Here is a 25184-nt window from a genome sequence, read left to right on the forward strand (position 1 = left end):
TGTTCCAGTCAGCCCCCAGAGACAACTAGTAAACTTTTTATTCAGTACAAGACCTCAAATTTCAGTAATCTCAAGTTTTGATGCCCAAAGAACGCCAATGGAGAGTAAAAATAACAGGATGTAATGATGAAAGTACAATAGGCCTTGTAGTTAAAGGGGCTACAGAGGAGAAAAAGATAATCAACTAGCAGTAATACAGGGGAATGAAAATGTGTTAGTTTTAGATGTACTTCAAGCTAGTTTAATTATTAGATGTGTAGTAAATAGTACAGTGTTTGACTACTGCTAAACATTGATTAGTAAATCCTTTTAGTTAACCTCACAACAAAAAATTGTCTCAGTAATTCACTTGTGAAAATTTGCCATCATTTAACAACAGTGAGCATCCCTCACTCTCTGGATACTATGTGGGATGCGACTTAGCAATCTGTACCATGTGTCTACTGAAGTTCACTGTTATGTGGTTTTACTGGTTTGTTAGGGGTTATGGAAGGTATCACAGTACAGAGACTCTTCCTTAAAAGACCAGTTTTGACTACCACGACTGTTCAGAGTGAGTAGACAAAAAGCCTTCCACCAAGTCGAGCTTTCGCTGAACTTCTTTCTGCTGCCACTACAACTTCTTTCTGCAGAGATGGATATGGAAAAAGAGTCAGAAAAGTGCAACTACAGGTGAAAGATTGCCTTAAGCTTCCCTAATGAAAACCAGATTTTGATTTAGCATCACATAGAAACATTATGAGAAGTAATGGGAAAGCCACCCATCTCATCTGAACAGCATTTAGCAAAACAGTTTGACAAACAAAATTTGTTTCATTTGGAAAATGCCAAATGGTCAAATCTTGTCAACATAAACACTTTCTCAGAAGCAAGATCAGTACAAATATAGATGAAGTTTGGACTGGACTGATGCTTTAGCAAAAGAGCACAAGTGACTGGAAAACTACCTCACCTTCACTCATGCAGGAACTAGCACCAATGTCTGTATCAGTTCTTGGATTACAAGTTCTAACTTAGATGCATTTGCATTTCTGGGCATTTCTTCAGTGCATGCTTTAAGAGCAAGAAGTCAAACAACATTTGTTGAAGACCAGTTGTACACTTCCCCAGCCTACTGTTACATCAGAGTAAGTAGAATGTTGGATTCCCCTCAGCTGAACAACTTTCAAGCTGAGAGAAAGTATCCTTACTGCATCGTACAAACATAGGGATTGATTTTTGGTACCCATAACTGATTGTCCAAAGAAATCAAAGATAAACAGGTGCATAAGCACATCCAAACCCATTCTGGTAAGAACTGTGTCTCTGTGCTTGGAAAGACTTGGCATGTGTATAATGTTTACTGCAAATGACAGCTACAACTATGAGCCTGTGAATATTAACAGGCAGAGGTCATAAGCTTCCTGCTCTGCATCCACTTTGCATGCAGGTTTGTTCAAAGAGTAAAGCCAGTTAGCATCTATGCTTGATTTACCATGCAAGCTTTCAGAAAACTCTAAGTAATTTAGATTTGAGGCCTTTTTCCAAGCAATTCATTTTGATTCAGGTGTCAGGTGCCAAAATGTTGACAGCTCCACAGTTAATACACTTATAAAATGGCTTTAATTATCAGTTCAGAGAGTAGCTTAAAGGAAAACTAATTTAACTAAAAATGCAAAGTACACTTCTGCAGATTAGTAAGATCTGAGGTGTAGACCAGAACACATAAGTGATGTAGACCAGAAGCAGTTACTTTCCTTACCTTTTTTTCAGATTTCACAGTGATGACAGAACTCCCAAATCTTGATCGTTCCTGTAAAATAATGCTGCCTGTTATAATGCTGTTTTTAAAGTGGGACTTTTCCATTTCCCACAGCACTTTGTTTTCCACTTACCTCAGGAGAAATGAGGACATACTGTGCCTGAAGGGAAAGAAAGAAAAAGAAAAGCTATTGGAGAGAACCACAGTAGGAGGGTAGAAGCCCAGTGCAATAGCCCTGAATCCTAAACTGCAAAGAAACAGAATCAGACTCCGGGGTTGGAAGGTACCAGTGGGGATCATTTAATCCAACCCCCCAGCTAAAGCAAGTTCCCTAATATAGGTTGAACAGGAAAGCATCCAGGCAAGTTTTGAATATCTTCAGAAAAGGAGACTCCACAACTCCTCTGGGCAACTCATTTCAGTGCTCAGTAACCCTCATAGTAAAGTTCTTTTTCATGTTCATATGGAACTTCCTGTGTTCCTGTCTGTGCCAATTACTTCTTGCACTGCTGAAAAGAGCCTGGCCCCTTCCTTACATCTTACAACATGATTTTACTTTTATGTTTTCTTACCCAGTCCTCAGGGCAGGGAGATGTCCATGATTTGCAGTGGTCTGTCACATTCCCTAAAGATGTCTGATTTCCACTGTAAATGTAAACACGGCCAGCTGCCCCACCAAAGAGTACTGTGGTGATATCGTTAGTTCGGAGTGGGGATGTTACAATCATTTCATCTGCAAAAATTAAAGAATGACATAGCGCGTCAAAACTGAAATAATGCTATACCACAACATGATAATTTGATATCAAAGCATTCTAATTGGAACATTGGTGTTTAGAACTACATAAATGCCAGAATTTCAGTTAAAATGTTTCAATTTCTGTCTAAATTATTTGGGATTTTAGAGATGTCTCCTCACAGGGCATGATGGAATACTTGTACAAGTTCTGTACAACTAACAGAGCAAGAAAGCTTCATCTAGCACTTGTATGATTGTGTGTGTGATCAGCCTTGCTGTCAAGTGTAAAACATTTCAACCCTGCAATCTAAATTCATCTAGCTTTACCTAGTCCATCATTATCCAGGTCATTTAAGTATATATCTCCTCCAAAGCGAGAAAACCTTCTGTCCCCACTGAATGTGCTGAGCAAAGAAGGCTTGGTGTTGTCTGCCAGATCATATACCAGAGCTAATCCAGCTTGGTGCAGCACCGAGGACAAAAATGAAATCCTTGATAGACTGTCTAGAAATCAGAAGCAACAAAGTAAGAGAAGTTGATCATAAGACTTAACAATTCAGGTTTGGAAATATCTTGATAGCAACAATACTGGCATTACAAAAAATTGATCAAATTAAAAAAAAATATGAACCACCCATCAGATAATATATGGCAGTAACACTAGTTAGCATAGAAACAATCTCTTAGCAACAGCAGCAGGCAAAAATACATTCTAAGGACAGATGCTAAGAGTTCCACATATTGATTAATGGATTTCCTTACTCTGTAATTCCAAAGTAAGCACAAAATACTATGTTGTTTTAATTTTGAGAAATATGCAGTCCACTGGGTAATCAGTGCTACATAAATAATGCAACAGAACAAATGCTATTAATAGAATTTGATCTTAAGGAAGGGTTAGAAAAACAACACTGAAAAAAGAAGACTCTGGAAAAAAACACGTCACCTGTAAGTGATGAAGGTGATGATTTCCAAATTTGTAAAATATTTTTACATTACATTCACAATTAAAATATCCCTTTTATAACTTCTAACTTTGTTTTTGCCCTTCACTCATACAGAAACAGACATCCCAAAGCAGAAATGGTTTGTAGTTTTCAGAATGACATACCTGTAGTAGGTGCACCCACCACCAAAACTGTCCTGGTGATCCCAGCCACAGACATCACACCACTGGCCAGAGACAAACCCATTCTGCCCATTGCCTATTAGATTTTAAAAACATTTATTTCCACAGAATGTCACTCTATTTCAAATTATTTATAAAGCACTATACCATAGAGAGAGCCCTACCTTGTTTCCAGCTATTGAAAATGAGTGCTTTGTGCTTGGTGGGTTATATCCATACACTTTCCCAACACTCTTTCTGACATCCAATGAGAAGGGATTGCACCTTGAATTAGAATTTAAAACTCTCAGATTTTTGTAGATTCAGCTGTCTGCTCATCTTTAAATATTTTCCACTTTCAATTTGGAATAACAGTGGCAGTTAATCTATTTTAGAAATTCTCATTTAGAAATTTTAGTTATTCTCCTGCCTGTTCTAACAAATTTAAAGATACTTCAGGCACAGACTTTGTCTTATCATCCACTTATTTAACACTCAATATATTTTTGTGTTTGATCTGCTTTTGAAAATGTTACCTCAAAGTAAGTGCTAGCTGAAGACATATCTCCTTGTTGGAATTTTCCTGCCCACTCCCCTCCCACCAATAAAAAATCTGTCTTAGTTTCAGCTGGGATGGAATTGTTTTCTTCAGAGTATCTGGTATGATGCTATGTTTTGGTTCTAGGAGAAAAACAACGTTGATAACACAGCAATGTTATAGTTGCTGCAAAGAAATGCTGTACAGACATGAGGCCATTCCTAGTGAGGGGCCCAGGGAGCTTGGAGGGAACAGAATTAGGACAGCTGACTTGAACTGGCCAAAGGGATATCCCATACCATATGACTTCAAGCAGAAGTTTTGTAGGGCGTGGGAGTGCATCTGGCTCTCTTCCACTGCTCAGACGGCTAGCTGAGCATCGTCAGGGTGTTGTGAGCAATTACTTATGAATCACTTGTTATGTACAGTTATATATATAGTATAATATAGACATAACTATTTTCCTTTTCTTTTTCTTTAATATATACAGTATATTATTAATAATATAATAATAACGTAAATAATATTTCTAAATGGTTTTATCTCAACCCATCAGTTCTACTTTGTTTTTTATTTAATTATCTCCCAGACTGCACTGGGAAGGGGGTGAATGAATGAACAACTGTGTGCTGCTGTGCCACCTGCCAGGTTGAACCATACCCCACAAATGTTTGAGTGTCTCTAAAAAACAAAGACCATGCTCTGTAAATACATGAAGAAGAGCAAAGGCATAAAATATGAATAACAATATTCTAAATAAGATAAAGAGGAAACTTCCTGAAAAGCTGGAAGTCTAATCTACTACAAATCTTAACAGAATAGAGGAGAAAAAAAGCAGTAATTTATAACATACTCAGCACAGTTCTTCCATGTAGGGCTACCAATCAGCAGTAATGTTGTGTTCTCCAGTTGGCAGCTATGAAGTGAAAATCCAAACCAAGCATAGTTTTCTTCCCCGTTCACTATCCAGTTGGCATCCTCTACAGACAGAAGTCCTGACAGACCATGAATATACAAATTAAATTTTGTAACCTGGCATAGAAAATACTATTAGGAATCATCCACTGATAAACTCATCCTATGTTGAGAAATTTCTATTAGTATTAGTACCATCTATGATATGACACCAGTTATTGCTGACTTCTCTGCAGAGCAACACTAAATCTGCAACTGTACTCTCGCAAAGCCTTTGTTCAATGTTGCCTGCTTGTAAAGCATTGCAGTAGCCTACGTTAAGTACATGACAGCTATCTGTCAAGTCTGCCCTGAAGTGATGAGTCCTTAGGGATGAGAGAAAACTGAAACAATTTATTGGAACTTGTAATTCATATTCATATCGTATAATTCATTTCAAGGGTTGTAGGGGAGGATCAAATAATTCTGGCTTTAATTCAAATCATTCAAATCAATGTTTTGGTTAAAAAAAAAGTTGCTGATATTTTGGAATGTAACATGAATTTCAGTTGAGGTTTTTAATTTTAGATGAAGTGAAATAAGCTAAAAAAATTAGTAAGAGTTATTGGAAAACCCAATTAAGTGATTCTGATGAAGCATTAAATACCTGCATATCCTACCTCATCCCAAAATAACTTTATTTCATACTGTACGTTGCCTTTCCTTCATCATTCACAACAGTCCCCATCACTTGTATTCACTATCTATTTCACAAGTAGCACTCCCCTTTGTCCACGTGAAGGAGCATGAGTGATGACAGAAAATCACCTTTCAAGATACATCTGCAAATTTTCAAGGAAGATCTGTCAGTCCTCCTTGGTATCATCAATGTGCAATTGAATCCATCACTTCCACACCATCATCCATTTATTTTTGCCTCATAAAGTTGTTGTTTTATCTGTGTTCAAACTAATGACTTTAGCAGGCCTGTCTGTCAGAGATATTAAAATCCAGGATTGCGTTCCTAGAAGGAGGATTTCACCCACCTTTATATGATGTACATCTATACACATTAAATTTTCACTGATCCAAATCAGTGCTCATATTTTCAGACAGCATACATGACATGACATATTGACAGTACATAGGAAATATAGTAGTACTGACAGTACTACAGTAGTACTATACAGTTCTGACATTTTTTCCAGTACTGACAGTAGTACTGGAAAAAAAGTGGATGCTTACTACAAAAGGAACTTTAGCAATTTTAATTGTCTTTATTAGTTATCAAGCTAAGTTCCTCAGAAACTAATAACACTTTACTTTTAGGTTTTATTTATCTGAATCAGCAGATATTTGAAGATTAACCTGTCAGTGAAATTTCTTGAAATAAACTCTCCTTTTTGAAGAGTATATTTCAAGAACCACTGAACCACTCAAGAAAATGAGGCAACTGGTGAGTTAGTTCTTCATGACAGAGGACTAAAATTGAAAAGTCACAAAGGAAGTCTTTCTATTGTATAATTCATTTCTTACTAAAGACTTGGTCTTCCCTTATATCTGGTGAAAAAATTACATAGCAGGATTCACACAGGTATGATTTCTAGGTGTCAGGTTTGACTACTTGTTACAGGTACTGGATGAGCTAAGCAGAGGTGCTGCACAGCTTGATCTGCTATGCACTAACAATATAGACCTGCTCTGATAATCAGAGTCAGCCTTAGCTATCATGGCCATGAAACAGGGGAGTTCAAGAGCCTCAGTGGACTGAAAAAACAAGTAGAAGGGTAGCAGAGCCTGAACTTCAGGCAAGCAGACTTCAGTTTACTCAATCAGTAAGCAGTAGTTGGGGGAGAAGGTCTGAATCTTTGAATTATTCTTTTAATATAATTCAAATTATAAATTCAAATTATCATCTGAATTACTAGGTCTCAGTAGAATTTGAGTGGTCATGGTGACTAGGAGAAGTGCCTAAAGACTGTACAAAGGCAAACATCACTCTTATCTTCAAGGAGGTCCCAGGGACCTTCAGACCAGTCAGCTTCCTCTCAGTCCCTAGGGAGGTGATGGAGCAGCTAATCCTGGAAATCCTTTCCAAGAACATGAAGGAGAAGAAATTCATCAGGAATAGTCAGGCATAAATACTAAGGATCATGCCTGACCAGTTTGATAAGCTTCTATAAACAAATCACCATCCTTATGTGTCAGGGGAGAGCAACAAATACTGTCTTCCTGGACTTCACTAAGGCCTTTGACAAAGTCCCCTGTAAGATTCTCATAGAGCAGCTGATGAAGTACGGGCTGGATGAGCAGGCAGTGAGGTAGGACAAAAACTGGCTGAACTGAACTGAGCTAGAGGGTAGTGGTCAGTAGTGCAAAAAAGATGGAGGCCAGTAGCTAGCGGTATTTCTCAGGGATCAGTCCTGTTTATAATCGTCATTAACCATCTGGATGATGAGCTGAAGTGTACCCCTAGCAGGTTTATGGATGACTCAAAACTGAGAGCAGTAGCTGATACACAATCTAAATTATCTTATGATTAATTAGAATCAAATGAATAGTCACATGAAATACAGCAGGATTAATTTACCCAGTGAATATTACCTTGGTTACTTCTGTTGAAATAAGAGTAAAACGCAGCCACAAATCCTCTTTGCTGCCCACTACCAGGTGCATATGGAGAGCCAACAATCAAATCAGCATTTTGATTGCCATCAATGTCAGCTGCCAGGAGGGACCAACCAAGATTACAGTAGGAATACTGCAATAAACAGTGAATTTAAGCCTGAAATGGAACTTAAAACATGAATTATTTAACAAAATAAAGAAACTTACTTCTAAAGAGCTAACTTTGTCTACTTCTGATTAAATTACCCTCCAACTCTATGACTCCAATTTTGTTTAATTTTGGAAGGCTGTGTATCCTTTTGTTCACCCTGCTCCCTCCTATGCACTAGAGTACAAATGTATTTCCCACAGATAGCCAATCTAGTCAAACATCTGCTTGCATTATCCCCAGTTACATGTCTATATTCTTTTGTAATTAAAAGTTTGATTTCAACATTCTTTTCTTTAATTCTACAGGACCTTTTCCTCTTTACCTCACCTCATTCTGGTGTAGCTCTGTCTTAGCCTGATCAATATACCTGACAAGTTATGGTCACGTTTGGTTGAGATGCCAGGCCTCTTCCCTTAGTTCCAAAATAGACATACACAGCACCCTAAACAGTAGGAGAAGCAAATACAGCATGAAAGGATTTGCATGTCAGCACCAAGTATGAAATCCAAGACAATGATCAGAGAATTTGAATTTGAATATGAAACAATTTTGTAAAGACTATTAATACAACTGCTTTTTTCTCACCAAAGCTTTTTCACAAATTTGTCATTTCCACTCTAAGCCTAAAAATACCCATATTGTAATGGACACTGCTATACCAAGTGCATTTTCATCATGCTGCAGTTCAGGAGCAAGGACAGTATAATGTGTATTACATTAATTATATGCAAGTTCTTTTGACTTTAATTTTGGTTAAAACTACTTAATGCAATGGGATGCAGTGCCAATCACAACAGATGCTTGCAATTTTTTCAAGTTATTAGTCTACACAGAAGCAGCTAAGTTAGTATTTGAAACTCTGAAGAGCTTTAATGTTACTGGAAGTGCATTAACCTAAGAAGTTCTGACTCTCAGTTCAGATGGATAGAAAACATTCAGTGATCATTAACATGAGATAATTTGGTAAGCTGCAAACCACTGTAGTTTGATTACTCTAGCTTGTGTCTGTGTTCACATTGCATTTTAGATATCATCTGATGGCCTGTGACAGCAGATGACAAGGCTCACTGACGTGAGGTTCCTTCCAGACATTTTGTTCAGAAAAAAAACCACTACACTTAGATTTGATGAACTGCTTCTAATGTTTCCAGCACATCAATGCTGCAAAACTGAAATCTGATTTGTGCAGAAAGTCCATCAGAAAAAGGACATATGGACAACTTTCACTGATCTAGTCAAAGTATCAAATGTAGTAAACCTTTCTGTTTGTATTATAAAGCCACCTTGAACAACAACAGATATCTTTGTCACATTTCGCTATTCTAAAATATATGTATCAGTAAAAATCTGTTTGAGAAAAAACAACACATGCACACACACACACACACAAATAAATAAATAACCACACCAAAAAGCAAGCAAATGGAAAACCTTTGTATGACTTACTTTGTAAGTGAGAAACTGAGATCCCACAGAAGGTGCGCCAATTGCCAGATCTGGCACTCCATCCTCATTGAAGTCCAAGACTGCCAATGCAGAACCAAATCTGCCTGAAGGCTAAAAGAAGATGGATTGCTCTTGTGAAAGTAACAAATGTTTTAAATACAAAACTGTGAAAACATAATGCACATTTGGAATCATAGCACAGGGAAGAAGTGGAAGATCTATTATAAAAACAATTGTTAAGATTTTCTTACCCTCATTATTATCTCAGATAATAACCATATTAGTAACACACTAATTGGGAGTGGTCTGTTCTCTTTGAGGATATGCTGTTGTTAAAATATAACCTAATTAAATAAAATAAGGCACTGCTGTGCTATTTCATTTTCTGATTCTATGCACCACTGATGTCACACTTACAAATGACAAACTTCACTGTTAGTACTACTATAGCTGTGGACTACTAAAACACTCTATAAGAAAACATCATCTGTTTCTCCACAGTTTATAATCACAGAAATAGAATACAAGGGAACTTCATTAATTACTCTCTATTCTTTTGAATAATGATTTTTTCTATAGAGGATCAACTTTATTACTCAAAAAGACCATCTGATCCTGATTCTCAGTGTCAAATATCTGACGTGGCCCCTCACCTGATGACCCTCTAGAACTTGGTCTGCTTTCCCATCTAGATCCATCTCTTCTCGTGGCAAACCTGAGTGATTGCCGTAGATTACATACACCCGTCCTATCTGAATGTGGCCCAATGTGCTGTACCCCGGTGCTCCGGCTACCAGATCTTCATATCCATCCTGGTTTAGGTCAGCAGAGATCACTGCCCTGTATAAGAGAGGCAACAAAACCATAGCATTAGCTGCCAGACTACCTCTACATTATCCAAAAATAAATCTAATTTCAGTTAAACTGAGATGTATCTTTCCCCATCTATTTCAGTAAGGATCTACAACGCATTTTTCATATGATGAAGTTGATTTTTGTTTACTTGGACTAAATAAAAAAAAGGTTTATCTTCCACCAGCGCTCCTGAGATCTGTATGGACTGCCTTTTAACTGACACAAGGCACCTGAGAACAGTCAGAACAAGAGACGTGAAAAAGGGCCACTTGCATATGACACAGAACACAGAAGATGAAGTTAACTATCATTTTCACCAAATTTCTAATATAATCAATGGTCAAAACAGTAGACAAACAAATGGATCATGGGTCTCAGTAACACGGTGGAGCTTTAAAGAGGGAACATGGAGAGAAAGATTCATTTGGCTGGTGTGAAGTCACCTCAAGAATTAAATCTTCAATTTCTGAATCAGAAGATATAAACCAAGATGGGCAGGAATACAAATTTATTTCATATCTCATCTCTAATTCAGGTAAAGATAGAACATCTCTGGAAAGGAGAAAGATCATCTTTCTATGGCATCTTTGAACTCCCTACTGATCTGGAGTTTCCAAGAAAATTCAGTTAGGCACCATCAACAAATAACTCAGGACTTTAAACTAATCTGGTGTAATGATCAACCAACCAGAAAAGGGTAATAAAAAACACTTCTATAATGTTGATAACTATAAGCTATGGTGCTAATTTTGCTTCTCTCCATTCTGAGCAAGTTGAGCTCCTTCACTAAGAGAATAAAAAAATAAATGGCAGGATAAGGAAGAGTTTGTCTGACTAAATTTTACATGTGTGTCGACTCGTAGTTCTTGCCAGTCATTGTCAGCCACTCAGACAGTTTGTACCAGTGACACCTCTAAGGAGTATCCAAAGAATACAAATTAGGATTTTGATAGGCATTTGTTTTTTTACAGAAACTAGGAGGGAGGTTTGAGAACAAAAGTACAAACCATCCAAGTCTAGCATATGGTGAAGCAAGAAAATATGAAGATACTGGCTTGGAGATGTACTTAGAGGATTTTTGATGTGTAGTTTCTATCACTCTCCAGATACCTTTTGCAAAAGCACGATTTATGAATCGGAGGGAATGCTGAAATAAAAATAACAAAGAGATATAAGAATTTGTAAACTATAGGCTGAAACAGTACAGATCACCTCAAAAAATAAGTCATCGTCAGTGGAAAACACCACATTGATCTGAATGAACTCTGATTTGGGTCACAAGCATTGCTTTAGAAAGAGATAAAAAATCTGTACGCCTTAGATGGTGTATTGCTAACTGTTCACTGATATTATTTGTTGGAATTCCTTAACTTCAAAAACCGATTGTAAGACTCCACAAAACGTAAACACTAAAGATATATTATTGTTATTTTGACACTAAAATATATGCTAGCCTCAATACAAAATGAGTAAAAGTGTAAAAACTTCAGTATTTGTGATGCACTTATATACACTATATACCAATTTAAAATTGCTGCCAGAATCTCCATGAAGTGAAGAGAGAGGCTACAGTTTACATCCAGAGACCACAAACAGCATCTCAGACAGAAATTAAAACAATTTTATACAGAGCTGAATTTTACCTGACATGTCACTTCTCACTTACTGTTGCCCAAGATTGTATATTGAAGTGAACTCCTCTCTCTGTGTATGTTATATTCTTTTCAAATGTTTTTGGAAGTGAAGAAGTTGGATCCTTGTAATGTTCATTTTTTGAGTGTTTGGTTCTGATAAAATAAAAAAGACACTAATAACAATTAATGCAACTGAAGCAAGGAGAAATAATCATATTACCTTTTGGTTGCAGAATTACCAAAGCTATATGCCAATTTCTTGACTTCACACACAATTTTTTTCTTTTTCTCCACAAAATAAGTTAATTTTTGCTGTAGAAACATTTTGCCAGTCGTTCTCACTTGTTTCAGACATTTCCAGTATTTCTCTGGATTTATTCTCCCTCAACACATTAAGTCTACTACTGTCTAGCCACTGGCCAGAATTCTGCTCCAGCTTATGGTCCTTACAACTACTGACTTTGGTGAGGTGTTAGTTGAAAAGAGTATCTGATACTAAGAGCTCTCTTCTCAGCTAAGTTAAAAACTTGAAACTAAAAACTCTCACAATTAAGTATGCAATAAAACAAAGGTTATCAGTATTTCAATCCATCAGGTTTCCAGAAAACATTAATTTTCATAACCCCATTTACTGATTTAGCTCCAGACACTTCTGTTCTTTTCATCCACGCATAGGCATTAGCTTATTATTATTCTTTAAATTATATATTTCTTTATAGTAAATAGAAGACAGACTTTAAAAGTAAACACCTTCTTTTAAAAGTAAATGCTTTCTTGTCCTCTTTTGCCTTAGCATGGCTATTTTCAAAGATGCATCACATCTTATTTTTCTTAATTTTCTTTCCCACCATTATCTCTCTGTGGATCTCTGATCTAATTGTAAGTTAATCTATTAATACTTATTGCAAGTAAGCTAATAAAGTTATGATTTTCTTTTAACCAAATAATACTCAAGATTAAAGAGTTAAAGTTCCTCTTAAAGTTTTATTATTACACACCAGAAATTCCTGGCAAAATGTAAGCTCCTTAAATTGTAGCCTTCAAGTGGATGAAAATAATCCTTTCCAACAAAATACAATTTACCTTGCCCATAGAAACTAAATACAACTCTCTAGTTTTTGTTCAGTAAAAATTAAATTAACTAGTATAAGAAACAGAGGTGCTTTCTCAAAAGGACATATGAGTTCCATATTGCTAAACACAAATCAAAAAAGAATTTGGCAGTGCAAAGGATACTGCTGATCATGAATCATTAATTTAATTAATTAAAAATTAATTAATTATTAAATTAATTAATTTAGCAGAGCACAGGGTGATAACCAGAATGCCGTGCTAGGTAAGTATTCTTTTCCTAAGGCTGGAAAATAAAAGCCTGTCCTAGGCTATGCACAGTTACCCTACATAAAGATAATTTATTCATGTTAAGACTATCTCGAATTAACACATAAAATGGAAAAAAATAGATGATCTCTAATTTTCAATAGCTCACTGTCCGCATAAGTGAAAGACTGACTCTTCTTTCACCAGTAGTAAGTGTTTTGAATGTTTAGAGTTATACTTACATGTAGTAATCCTCGTGGCCCCTTGTACAGTTTATAAACAAAGGGTTCTCAGGCAGGAAGCAGCCACTAAAAAAATATTCAGAATGTCTTTTGAAGATTTTCTTGCAATGCAATTGAAACTAAAACTTCAAAATTTATCCTTACTGATTCCTCTGTTAGAAGGCATCAGCTTTCTAAAGAAGCCCTTCTTAATCAGTTTCAAGGAGGTATTACAATCCATAGAAACTCCTTTGATGCATATTTTAATGACCCTGATTATATTTTAATGACTTAGGTTCTATATGAACCTTGCATGCCTTTACTACAGTCTTTAATGAAACATACTGGAACAAGCCCTGCTAATTCTATTAATATTGTTGATAGAATAAACAGAAAATAATTAATTTTAACAATTTTTGAATGATAATGATAGTTTGGAACAAAGAACAACTGATTATGCCATATTGCATTCAAACATTATTTTTCAAAATGTTAACATTATCCCATAAATGTGTGGATAAATTTCCACTGTTGGTCTTACAAAGTTATTTACAGTAAACTTACACTTGTAATAATGCAATTTGGGGCCAGAACTTCAATAAAAATATGGTATTCTGAATACAAACCTGAACTTCCAGCACTAGAACACATATTCTTACTGTCTGTATTCCTATCTGCTTGCATTATCTGAAAGTAGCATCTGGCCTCCCCTAGGAAGGCCCATCTCTGCTAGCTGATGAGAGCAGTCTCATAGTACAAGCACGGCTCAGATCACCAGGCCAGGAAGAACCTCAGTCTGACTTTGCAACATTTAAGTAAGCCCTTGGATATGTCTTATGGATTTCCCCAGCTGAGTATCTGCTGGGCATGACACAGCTTTGCATGGAGGAAAATACGTGAACATGTTGCAAATGCAAACTCAAGGTCTATGCATTCCTCTGTGCATCTGGTCACAGGACAGACACAGATCCTTTGGTTCACATGAGGATTTAAAGTTCATTACGTACTCTAGGAAATGACCAGCCTTCAAAAGGATTAAATGGGCATCAGAACATTAAATTTTGCAAGAAACCCAATGTTACCTGATTCCATTCTCCAGCATTTGACTCATCTGCTCAAAAATGTTGTTTGTCCAGAATGCCATGTCATCTACTCCTCCAAGGAAATATTCATGGAACTTTTCTACCAGAAATGGAGATTTACTGGCGTATGCTGGAAAAAGCTAAGAGACAAGCAGCACACTTAGTAAAAAGGATAGTAAAATGGATTTCACTGTCTTTATGTTGTATGTTCAGTGAAAAGAAACTAGAAGAGAGAAAACTAACCTTGGCAACAGCAAGCCTTTCTCCATGTCTGAAAAAATAAATAACAATTCTTCAGAAATAACTTAAATAAGTTAAAAACATTTCATTATTCAAAAGTTTATTTTCAAGGTTTCAGTACTCCTGCACATGGTAAATACTATGTAAGTAATTACATAATAATTATATAGTAATTACAGCCCTCATGGCTGTTAACATAATTTTAAAACCTGTAATGTGAAAAGTAACAGTCTTAACTTCATGATAACCCTTAATTTGGAGGGATTTGCAGTATTTTTAAATAATGCATGTCTGTCAGTAATTAACTGAAATAAAGAATATAGGTGGCTAGGTGGTTTATGTCTTAGTTCTTATCTCCATGCATTATCCTTGGATTTGAGAAGATCTACATAAACAGTAGGTAATCTGCCCATATAAGTATGTAGATGGAGCTTCAGTAGATTTTAATTATATTGCTAACATGCCACAATACTTGAAGACTTGGCTGTTCTCAAATAAACAGACCTAAATATGTTAAATGCATAACTGTTAAATATCTGGGACACAGAAGCTATGCTGTAATAATGTACTTAACAGTCATTTAAGCAGTCCAAATTTGCATTTTAGCCTTTAAAAAAAAGAAAAGTATCTTATGATTTTGTACCCCTGGCCTCAATGCATAAATTTCTGAGCTAGCATTTCAAACACAATTATCATCTTTTTCCTACATAAGTTTCACTTAGGAAAATCTACACAAAGCTATACAACTTACAGTTCAAGAAACAGCAGGTATGTACAGTCAGTAATTGTGTCTTCAGTTATGATCTCTCTTCCATAAAATTCCTTATAGATAGAGGCTAGGTCTTTGACGGGTACATACCTAAGAAGAAGACTGAGGTATTGTAACAAAAGTTTTTCCACATCACCTGGTGAAAGACAATTCAGCTACTGCGATTAGCGTAGCCTGCTTTAATATCTCTATATTTCAAAAGACTCTGTAAGGTTATCAAGATTAACAAATGTCAGACAGGGTCTGCATGTACGGTTACTCTCTGCATAGTCACTCTCCTGCCATTTGGGTTCAAAGCCAGAAACCTGTAGAAACACCGTAGAACCAGAAATCAATAACCTCGCTGGCAAAAGCTGGTTAGTTTCCACACTTCCTCAGCTTGTTTCCTGGCTTGGTGATCAACTAAGCTCCAAACCTCCTCTGTTGCCAAACCTTTTCCAATTCAACTCTATTCCTTGCCAAAAAGACATTGCTCATTTCTTCTGTCTCAACATTTCTCAGAGACATGTTTGAGTTGATGAAGTTGAGGAGATAACTGACTGTCTTCTACACTTAAAGGAACTACCTTCCACTTAAACAAGAATCAAATGATCTACCACACCAGCGGGGTGTGGGTATCTAGATCTTTCATTTCATTTAAAAACTGGAAAAAAAAATCATGCCAATTTTAAACTGCTTCTTCTTTTTATGCTTTTAAAACCTGTCTGAATTCCTCAGCATCTATTGCCATAAACATCCTCACTGACCAAAAATTGAAATGGAAAGCTAAGTGAGGTATTACCTGCAGCTTATTTAAATAATTGCTAGGATATTCCAGCAAACATTATCTATAATGAATTATAATTTCCATCAGTTAAAAAATAAATTATTGCTATTTTGCTACATCTAAAACTTTTTCCTGACCTCCTGTTTTTTTTGGTTTTTTTTTGTCAGAGAACATTAAATATGCACAAGAGGAATATTCCAGTAGCAAAGGTTTGAAAGAAAAACACAGAATAAACTGAAATAAGCATTAAAGAAGTTAACTCTACTGAAGGTCATTCTCTTACCAATTTGGTGCAAGATAACTGAAGTCCAGCTCAAACTGACTTAGTACATCTCCTCCTGTAGATGGAGGAAAAACAAACAAAAAAACAGAACACAAAACCCAACAAACCAAACACCTAAGTGTCTGTCAAGGATAAGTGTGAATGGATCTATCTATGGCTATGCTATGTATTTTTATATGGTAGCCAAAAGTATAAATCTTTGTCATTTAAAATACATAAATGGTTCACCTGAAAGTACACTGCATATTTTGTATTTCCAGACAACAGTAAAAATGTTGTCAAATTTAAAATCCAAGTATTTACTCCATTTAACCTTTAGTATACTTCACCTGTTTTTTGGCTTTAAGTACAAGTATCTATATTCCCTATTCACCTCCTGAAACACAAAACATGCACACAGAGATAGCAGGATTTTGCAAGGTTGACTTCTATTTCACAGGGTAAGATCCAGAATCTCCAACTGTGTATTTCAAGTGGACTAAGTATTCCAGCAAGAAGGATCTATGTTCAGCAAATGGAAATATTACCAAAATCTCCAACACTGTGAGCTTCTGAATATGAGCCATGAAAATCAACCTGGAGGAAATAAAAATCACACATTTCTGATCATTTTACTCATCCTTCCATACAGACATAAGAGCAGAATCAAACTGTCCCAGCAGCTCTGAAGTTTACAAGTCCCAAACCTGACTCATTTTGTTCATACAGAGTTTGTGACATTACACCTCTCTCAAAATTTTCCTGAATCAGGAGTACAGCTTTTGTCTTCTCCCTGTTCCAGACTCCAAAGCTGAACTATCAGTAGCAACAACTCCAGTCACATCAATAAAATAATCCAAACTTACTTCTCCCATGGCCTTTAAAAATCCTTGATCGATGCCCAGGCTATGCCAGCTAACATCTGCCACCATATGCGAGGCAATTCCAAACAGGAAAGCCACCAGCTTCTCTGTAGCCTACATGGTAACGACACACATGTAGTATCATCAGCAATTCTATTCCTGCCTTTAAGAAGAGGTGAGCATTTTACAGTAGCGCATTACACAACAATGTAATGGATAATATATTGCAATCCAAGAATTTAGCACAACAAAACAATGAGTACTCATTCCTTGATACTGGAGAACTGTTTTTGTAACTTGACAATCCTTAAGAGCTTTATACAATTTGAGGCCATAAATTTAAATGGCTGATGTAAGAACAGCCCGTGTACTTCCAGTCAGGTATGTGTTTTGCAACTAGGAACAAACTCTTCCACTTCCAAGGAGTTAACATCCTATGCCACTTGAAGTACTGTGCAAATGCATACAGAGGAAAAAAAGATGCTCTTGCACAAATGCAATTCATTATAAAAGCACTTGACTAAAGCCCAGGCAAGAAGTTACTCATTTTATTCCTACAAACAGAAAAGTTATCTGGGATAACCTTATGAGCAACAGAAATTTCATTTCATTTCTTCAGAAAAGATTTCTCTATATCAAATCACTGTTAGTTTCAGAGGCCTTTAAAAAATCTGTAATCAGGTCACAATTTCTGATGAATTTATACTACCTGAAGGTTACCAGTTCACATTTTAGTATCACTAAGGGCCAGTCAGAAAGCAGACATATTTATTTATAGTTTTAAATAGTGCATGGTCTCAAATGCTGCTCCAATTGTACAATTCTGCTATGTAGTGAGAGAAGAGCAATTACTCCAGCAAGGAAAAGAATGCAGTATGACCTTTAAAATCCTTCTCAGTTTTGACAATCTGTTCTTCCTCTACTCTTATGTAGCTCACATACCATAAAAAAGAAAAAATCAAATAAAAAAATCAATCAAGCAAATCAAGAATAAGTCCAAGATTTCACAAGTGTGAATTCTAAACCAGGTCTGGTTTTCAAATGGCAAACACTCAACCAGATCTGACAATAATGCAAGTGCTCAAAACCACCAATAACATTTGAAAATTTGGTCCTACAAAATACACCAAAAGCACCAGAACACATTTGAGATAACAGATTTCATATGGAAGCAGTTAACTTTTTGTCTGGTAAAGATAAAAGCATGATTTCAACTTTTCCTCTATCAGCAGAGATTTTAATTTAAAAACATTATGTATTTTTTTACCTTTCCCAAAGGATAAAGCTGCAAAAAACAAGGGAAGCTGAAGAAGGCAGCAACAAGTGCTGTCAAATAAAACAGTTCAAAAGTTAAAGAATTTTTCTTACCTCTTCCCAAGGCTGAGGATAATTCTTTCTTATGTAGTGAATACTTGCATTAAGAAATGGTGACCAGTGAGTGTCTTCAGACACATCACGGTAAATCCCTGTCGCAACAGAATTATAACAGTATTTATTAATACTTGTTTAAAAAAAAATAAAAAGAAAGTTTTCTCCTTGAAAACAGACTTTTGCTCAATTCCATAGTGCACAGGTGATACATTTTGCAATCTGTTTATAAAGCAAGAGCCAAATTAGCTATATTTTTGTATGATCTGTACTGTTAAAATGAGAATAGATTTACCTTACATGATAGTGTTTGATGCACCTGAAAATTTTGTGCCTGCTCCCTTTCCCTGTGAGTAGGTAAAGAAAGCAAAGAAATACTGCCTTCCAAGTGGAGATTAGAGAGAGGCTGCTGAATAAATAAAGGCATCAAACTGTATAGCAGAAAAACAGATGGGCATAGCAGCCAATTCAGTACTTTCAAGATAGGTATCACCACAGGGCTAAGGAGGGCTATCATCAGCTGCCCTTTACAGATACTAATACTTAGAAAACTGATCTTTTCATCTTCTCAATTTCTCCCCAGATTAGTACTCCATAACGTAACCTATTTTATTCAAACAGCATCTTTACATCAAATTGCTTTGCACGTCACACAGTTACGTTTACCCAAGATCTATTTTCTGAAAACATCTTCAAATCTGTTATTTTGCTACAAAGTTATACAAAAACAAACAAACAAACAAACAAAGGCTCAGAATTCTAACAAAAAATGCGGATGTTTTTGTAGAAAGGTATCTTTTGCCATATTTGATTTCTTACAGCATACATACATTGAGCCCTATTAAATTCTGAAGAGTTTTCACTTAACAACACAGTTGTTATAATATTGGACTCAGAAATCTTCTTACCATGTTTGCAGATTGGAGGATAAAAGGCATCAGGATAAATGCTCCCAGCCTGAAATGCATCCTGGTGGTTTAGTAACAACTGGGAGTTGGAAAAGAAATCAGAATGCTATTAAACAGCAAAAACTCAAATCCTCCTGTCAGTATCAAAGATAAATACTGCCAGTAAGATATGACTAATATCTCAGTAAAATACACTATTTCAGTGCCATTGTCCTCCCTCCCACCACTCCAGTCCCTGTAATTGAAACCAAACTAATCTCTATACACTATAATTTGAAAGGCCATTTGGGAAAGGACAAAAGTGATTGTCATGGTTTTATGATTTTTGGTACTGGTATTCCACATCATAACATCATGTAGTGCATTTAGAGTTAAAGAGTTAATGCTCCAGCTCCGTGGATCATCGATAGTTCCAGGTATACCTGTCTCAGAAGAGAAGAAGAACTCCATTCCCCAGAGGATTTTGCGATGCTTTGCGTTCTTACGTGTTTACGCTCAGAGGGAAAGATAAAAACTGTCTGCAGTCACGGGATGCTCTCTTTCCTTTGGGATGGACTCAGCAGTGGGTGCTCGCTGCCGTCCGCCTTCAGCGATAGCGTAAGGCCTTCGTTTTATCGGACACTCTCTCTTGCTCATTTTATTTGATTTATTAGCTTTAATTCCAATTATATTGTATTACATTGTGTTATTTTGCTTTCTGATATCTATTTAGTAAATTAGTTTTCCTCCTCAGATCGTTGCTGCTGTTTGTTCCTAGGCCCATCTCCCTTTTCCCTTCTCCCTTTCCCCCTTCCCCTTTCCTGGGGCTTGGGTCCGTGGGTCCCCCACACCAATTGTCACAGAACTGGGCCGAACCTGCCCATAAACCGTTGACAGTGATGTAAGTCAGGTACAGCTGAAGACACCTTCAGAAGATGCCCTCCTCCTCTTGGCTAGACTCAAAGGTTGGGCTGCTAATTACCAACATCTGAATCACACCTTGGTTGTATAAAGCAGAAAACATCAATATTTCCTTCAAATGATTTCCTACTTTCATAAAATGGTGTTCTTTAGATTCTCATAAATGGTTTCAGAAATGTTTTTAACAAAAAACACATGAATTTTGTTTATACATATGCATGCGTGTTTATGAAAATTGCCAATACATTTAAAGTGCTCTGATAGATTGTTTAACAAAATATGAAAAAAATCTAGCCCAGGCACAGTAGTTACACACACATTACTGAGAACGTGTAATAAACAAAGGTAAGAAGACAGAAGAAGACTCCGAAGAAAGGTGAAAATTGAGAAATAATATGCTTCCTACCTGTCTATAATCAACATTCCCTTCACATTTGGTGAAAAATTCCAGAGCTCTATGTGCTGAAAAACAAAATATGGAAGTATTGATTTACAGATATTGTAATCCAGCCAATGGCTGTTAGACACATAATCCAAAATAGATAATACTGCATTATCATAACTAAGCCAAGTGGCACAGGTATATAAGTATAATTTCTCAACAAATTCTATTTACAAGAGTAGGTCTCTCTTCTTATTTAGGCATCTAATGCAGAAATGCTGCTGCTTCTGGGGCACATCCAGCCATGGAGGTCCCATCAGTCCCTTTCTCACTTCAGTTCTCAAGCTGACAAACAGATAATAGTGCCTAATAGCAAGTAAAAGGGAAACTTTATGTGTAGAATTGAGTATTGACACCGATCACATCCATATAATAGAGAATAGGTACCATAAAATTCTAACTGTAAAGGACACATATGAACTGTGTTTACATTTCACTATCCCCAGGAATCAACATGAATACTTAACAGTATAATTGATTTTTAACAAGTATGAAAAATGACATAAATTGAAAGTCAGCAGTGTAAATAACACTATTTATTAAGTGAAAAGGCAGACAAACTTACTGCCAAACTGTCTATTAGGCAAGTATAACAAAAGAAGGAAATAAACTTGTCACTTTTCTTGAATGAAATCTCATTCTAATTAATTTTCCAGGGGCAGTCTACTAGCACTTTTCAAAAAATACCCTGCACTGTCTGTAAAATTATTCAATTGAAACTACATATGTGGGTTACCTTCTCTGCCTTCCCACACACCAGTTTTACTCTTCAGTTTTGCTGCTTATGGACTGAAACTGAAATCCCTCTGGAGACTACCCAGCATATGCTGAATTTAATAAGTTAAATCACAAAAAGATTTGCTCATTCTGGAATAAGATCTAGACAAAACTGTGAGGGCTTGAATGATATTTCACTTTGAATATTACCCACTGTTGTGCTAAACCATCCTCATGCAAATATGTCAAGAGACGCCTAATGATCAGTCTTGCACCAAAACAGGATTTACAGTAAAAACAAAAAAAACACAGAAGAGTTTCACACCTCTGCTCTTTCAACAGATACCATTTCCAGTGCCTGCAATTCTCAGCTGGGCAGTTTCTTTCTCCCACCCTCCCTGACTTCCCTTACTCCTCACATGAGCTCCTACCAGCTCACCACGGGTCTGAGGATGGAGCCCTATGGCTGTGGGTCGAGGCTCCACAAGAGGCAGTGCCCATCCACTCAGCCTTCTTCCAAGAACAGGGCAAGTAGGACACAGCACAGAGCACTCCAAATAATATCCACATTTTGATCAGGAAGAACTTTTCACTTAACAGAGTTTGCAGGAACGCATCCAAGATAGATTTCATTGTGAGATTTGAAGCAGAAGGGTTATTTTCTGCTGAATTTATTTTTCTGGACTACTCAGGAGTTTGCATTTAGAAATAACTTCTGGTATCTTATCATAACAGACTTCTATTTGCACATTAATAAAAGCATAGATTTTAGCAACGTCAGAACTGAGCCCTGATAAGATGGACAACGTTTGTTGTAAATGTTGACCTGATAGCTAAGCATACATGTTACTTCTCAGACAACCAAGATATTTAAATCATGTAAATCTAGGTTCTCTGTAGTGTCTTCCTTGATTAGATTAAAATATCTGCTTTGGGACAGATCTGAAAGACCACGCTTCTCCTTAGAGATATTTTACAAGTACAATGTATTCTGTCAAACCCTTAATTTCAAGTTCTCAGAAGCTCATATTCAGCAATTTGGGATCTGGGTTTCAAAAGATGTATGTGTTCACTCAACTGCAGGCAGTGAGACTTATTCTAGAGATTACTATGGTTCCTTTTTTTTTTTTTTTTTTTGGATGTATCATTAGGAAAAACAAATGTTTGCAGGTTGCTGACCGAAAGTACAAGACACAGTAAGGGAGCACACTCAGTCTCAAATGAATGTCATGAATTATCTCAGATTCTATCTTAGTCTAAGTTGCATGTATTTAGTACTTAAAGTCTGAGATTACCTGAATACACACAATATTATATATTTTACTTTCTGTTTGAGCAACATGTTTAGAGTCAGAAAGTGACAACTGAATAATTAAAACTGTAAATGACTATCTGCAGTGAGTAAACATTTGAGAATGGCCTCCAGCTACACACGAGCATTTTCTCAAGAATTACTACAGACATCAGAATTTAAAAATCATACACACACAAAAAAATTCAAACCACAAACATTTCTCTCCTTTGATGTTTCCTCAGTTCTCACCTTGACTCTCTACAAACCTAGGTTACACATTTCCCAGAAAGAGATACAGAACAAAGTTTTCATTATGTTAAGTCACAGACGCAAATACATGATGCAGATATGGCAAAATTAATACACTGTTATTGGAAAAAAGAGCTACCAAAAATGTTTTCTATTATTTTCTGGTTTATAATTATATACAAAAATCCATTAATTTGAACAAAGATGAGCATTCCTCTCCTTTCCTGCAGCTAGAATACACCTAGGTCAGACTCACAGATGCAAAGATTTCAGTTACATAATGCCTGTGTTTCAGAAAACAGAAAAACACGGAACTGAACTAATACAAGCAATCTAGCTAGAAAACATTACAGTTAAGATTCAAATGACAAAAAATGAACAATCTATTCAATCCATGTATTATTATTGTTGTTATTATTATTATTATTTTTCAAAGAAAACTATGTAGAATGCTCATTACTTTCAGCCCTCCCTCTGCTTTTCAGCCATTTGAATTTACTTTTCTTCCCAAACAATTCAAAACACATGAAAATTCATTCTGAATATGCCTTACCTATTTCAACATGTGTTGAAATTCCACTTGGAATGCATTTTTCACAGAAACTGTACAGTATAATTATCAAAACAGACCAGCTCTTCAGACCAGCCATGATGCTGTGACGCTTGCTCAGACTGTGTTTTCAGAAGCCTGCAGCAGTAGCAGTGACCTTTGAAATGTGGGTTACGGCACATATTCTGTCTTTCAGACCTATTGCTGACACAGCAAGCAAACTATTGTGGTATTTGCAGTGCCATTTTACACCTTCACCTCAAATAAAAAAATATATTTTTTAAGAAATAGTTTATAAGTGTTCTTCCCTCTGTCTCTGGGGTTTTGGCAGTGTAATGCCATCACTGCACATGAGCAGTGGGACTTCTTTTAACCTACAGCACGAAGGAAAAGGGCAGCCTCTTAGAGGATGGCCTCCTCACTGCACACTTGACTTACAACTCCAAAAGATTTCACACACACACACAAAAAAAAAAGTACTGAAGCAGTAGAAAGAGAAACACACTAGTTCTGAAGTACAAATTCATGAGCTTTGGCCAAGCAAGAAGTTTAGAGCTTTCCATTCATTACACATGTACATCTAGATCTTGTAATCCCGATTGATAATCCAGTTTAACTGAATATACTGAGCAGGTATTCACAAGAACTCTTATTCATACTGCTGTGAGCAGTCCAACTACAGAGGCTAGATGTGCTGCAGCTCCCCATCATGTCCTCTACAAACCTGGCTGGGGAAGGTTACGGCCTGGCCATCATGTTGGGCTGCAGCTCAGTCTCTGGGCAAGGTGGACTGGTGGTCTGCATGGACTTCGTGCAAGGCACCATTTGTGGCCACCAAGGCAAGTGGAAGAAGGAGAGAGCTGTCAGCCTCCTGAAATCGAGTGACTGACCACAAGCAATCTACCGAGAGTTTAGTAAAGCCTTTGGCTATGTCTCCCACAGTATTCTCCTGGAGAAACTGGTTGCTCATGACTTGGACAGGTATAATCTTCACTGGGTAAAGATCTGGCTGGATTGCTGGGACACTAGAGAGTGGCAGTGGATGGAATTAAATCCAGCTGGTGATGGGTCACTAATGGTGCTCCCAAGGGGTCGGTTTGGGGCCTGGCCTGTTTAATAGCTTTATTGATGATCTGGACAAGGGCTGCACACTCAGTAAGTCTGTGAATGACATTAGGCTGGGAAGAAGTGCTGATCTACCTGAGGATTGGAAGGCCCCACAGAGTGATCTGGATAGGCTGGATCAATGGGCAAAGGCCAATTTTACGAGGTTTAACAAGACCCAGTTCCAGGTCCTGAACTTCAGTTACAACACCGTGCATTGTTCCAGGCTTGAGGAAGAGAGGCTGGCAAGCTGCGCGGAGGCAAAGGATCTGTGGGTGTTAGCTGGCAGCCAGCTGAACAGAGCCAGCAGCGTGCCCAGGTCATCAAGTGGCATCCATATCAGAAATGTCGTAGTCAGCAGGAGCAGGGTAGATCATCCCTCTGTACTCAGCACT

At 36.8% G+C, this 25184-nt stretch overlaps 1 protein-coding gene across 2 annotated transcripts; it reads right to left on the minus strand.

Moving 5' to 3' along the window:
- Window positions 1-185: 185 nt before the first annotated feature.
- On the minus strand, window positions 186-24007 carry GPLD1 (glycosylphosphatidylinositol specific phospholipase D1). 2 transcript variants are annotated; one of them, XM_065751736.1, is made up of 25 exons: window positions 23689-24007; window positions 20840-20895; window positions 19534-19612; window positions 18626-18723; window positions 17261-17371; window positions 16943-16991; window positions 16416-16470; window positions 15349-15456; window positions 14601-14628; window positions 14358-14497; window positions 13297-13362; window positions 11767-11887; window positions 11168-11247; window positions 9899-10085; window positions 9246-9356; window positions 8167-8241; window positions 7625-7781; window positions 4980-5121; window positions 3774-3873; window positions 3592-3685; window positions 2808-2984; window positions 2314-2474; window positions 1875-1901; window positions 1743-1792; window positions 186-628 (listed from the first exon to the last, which is right to left on the minus strand). In XM_065751736.1, the coding sequence occupies exons 1-25, from the start codon at window positions 23783-23785 to the stop codon at window positions 478-480; spliced, it is 2520 nt and encodes an 839-aa protein (XP_065607808.1). In that variant the 5' UTR covers window positions 23786-24007; the 3' UTR covers window positions 186-477. The 2 variants fall into 2 exon arrangements, with proteins under 2 accessions (XP_065607808.1, XP_065607809.1); XM_065751737.1 differs by having other exon boundaries at window positions 472-626; window positions 1742-1792; window positions 11108-11247.
- Window positions 24008-25184: the final 1177 nt, after the last annotated feature.

Source organism: Cyrtonyx montezumae, unplaced genomic scaffold (genome assembly GCF_038088225.1).
Source record: "Cyrtonyx montezumae isolate F1298 unplaced genomic scaffold, pur_monq_1.0 scaffold_8, whole genome shotgun sequence".
Taxonomy (NCBI): domain Eukaryota; kingdom Metazoa; phylum Chordata; class Aves; order Galliformes; family Odontophoridae; genus Cyrtonyx; species Cyrtonyx montezumae.

Bases quoted from the DNA above. Each gene is read 5' to 3' on its own strand.
- GPLD1 (XM_065751736.1), bottom strand. From the start codon at position 23,785: ATGGCTGGTCTGAAGAGCTGGTCTGTTTTGATAATTATACTGTACAGT. The intron at 15,457-16,415 runs GTAAGAGAATGA...TCTTCTTCTTAG, and splicing joins AGTTATCTTGCACCAAATTG to GTATGTACCCGTCAAAGACC. The intron at 2,985-3,591 runs GTATGTCATTCT...TCTGATTTCTAG, and splicing joins GGTGGGTGCACCTACTACAG to ACAGTCTATCAAGGATTTCA.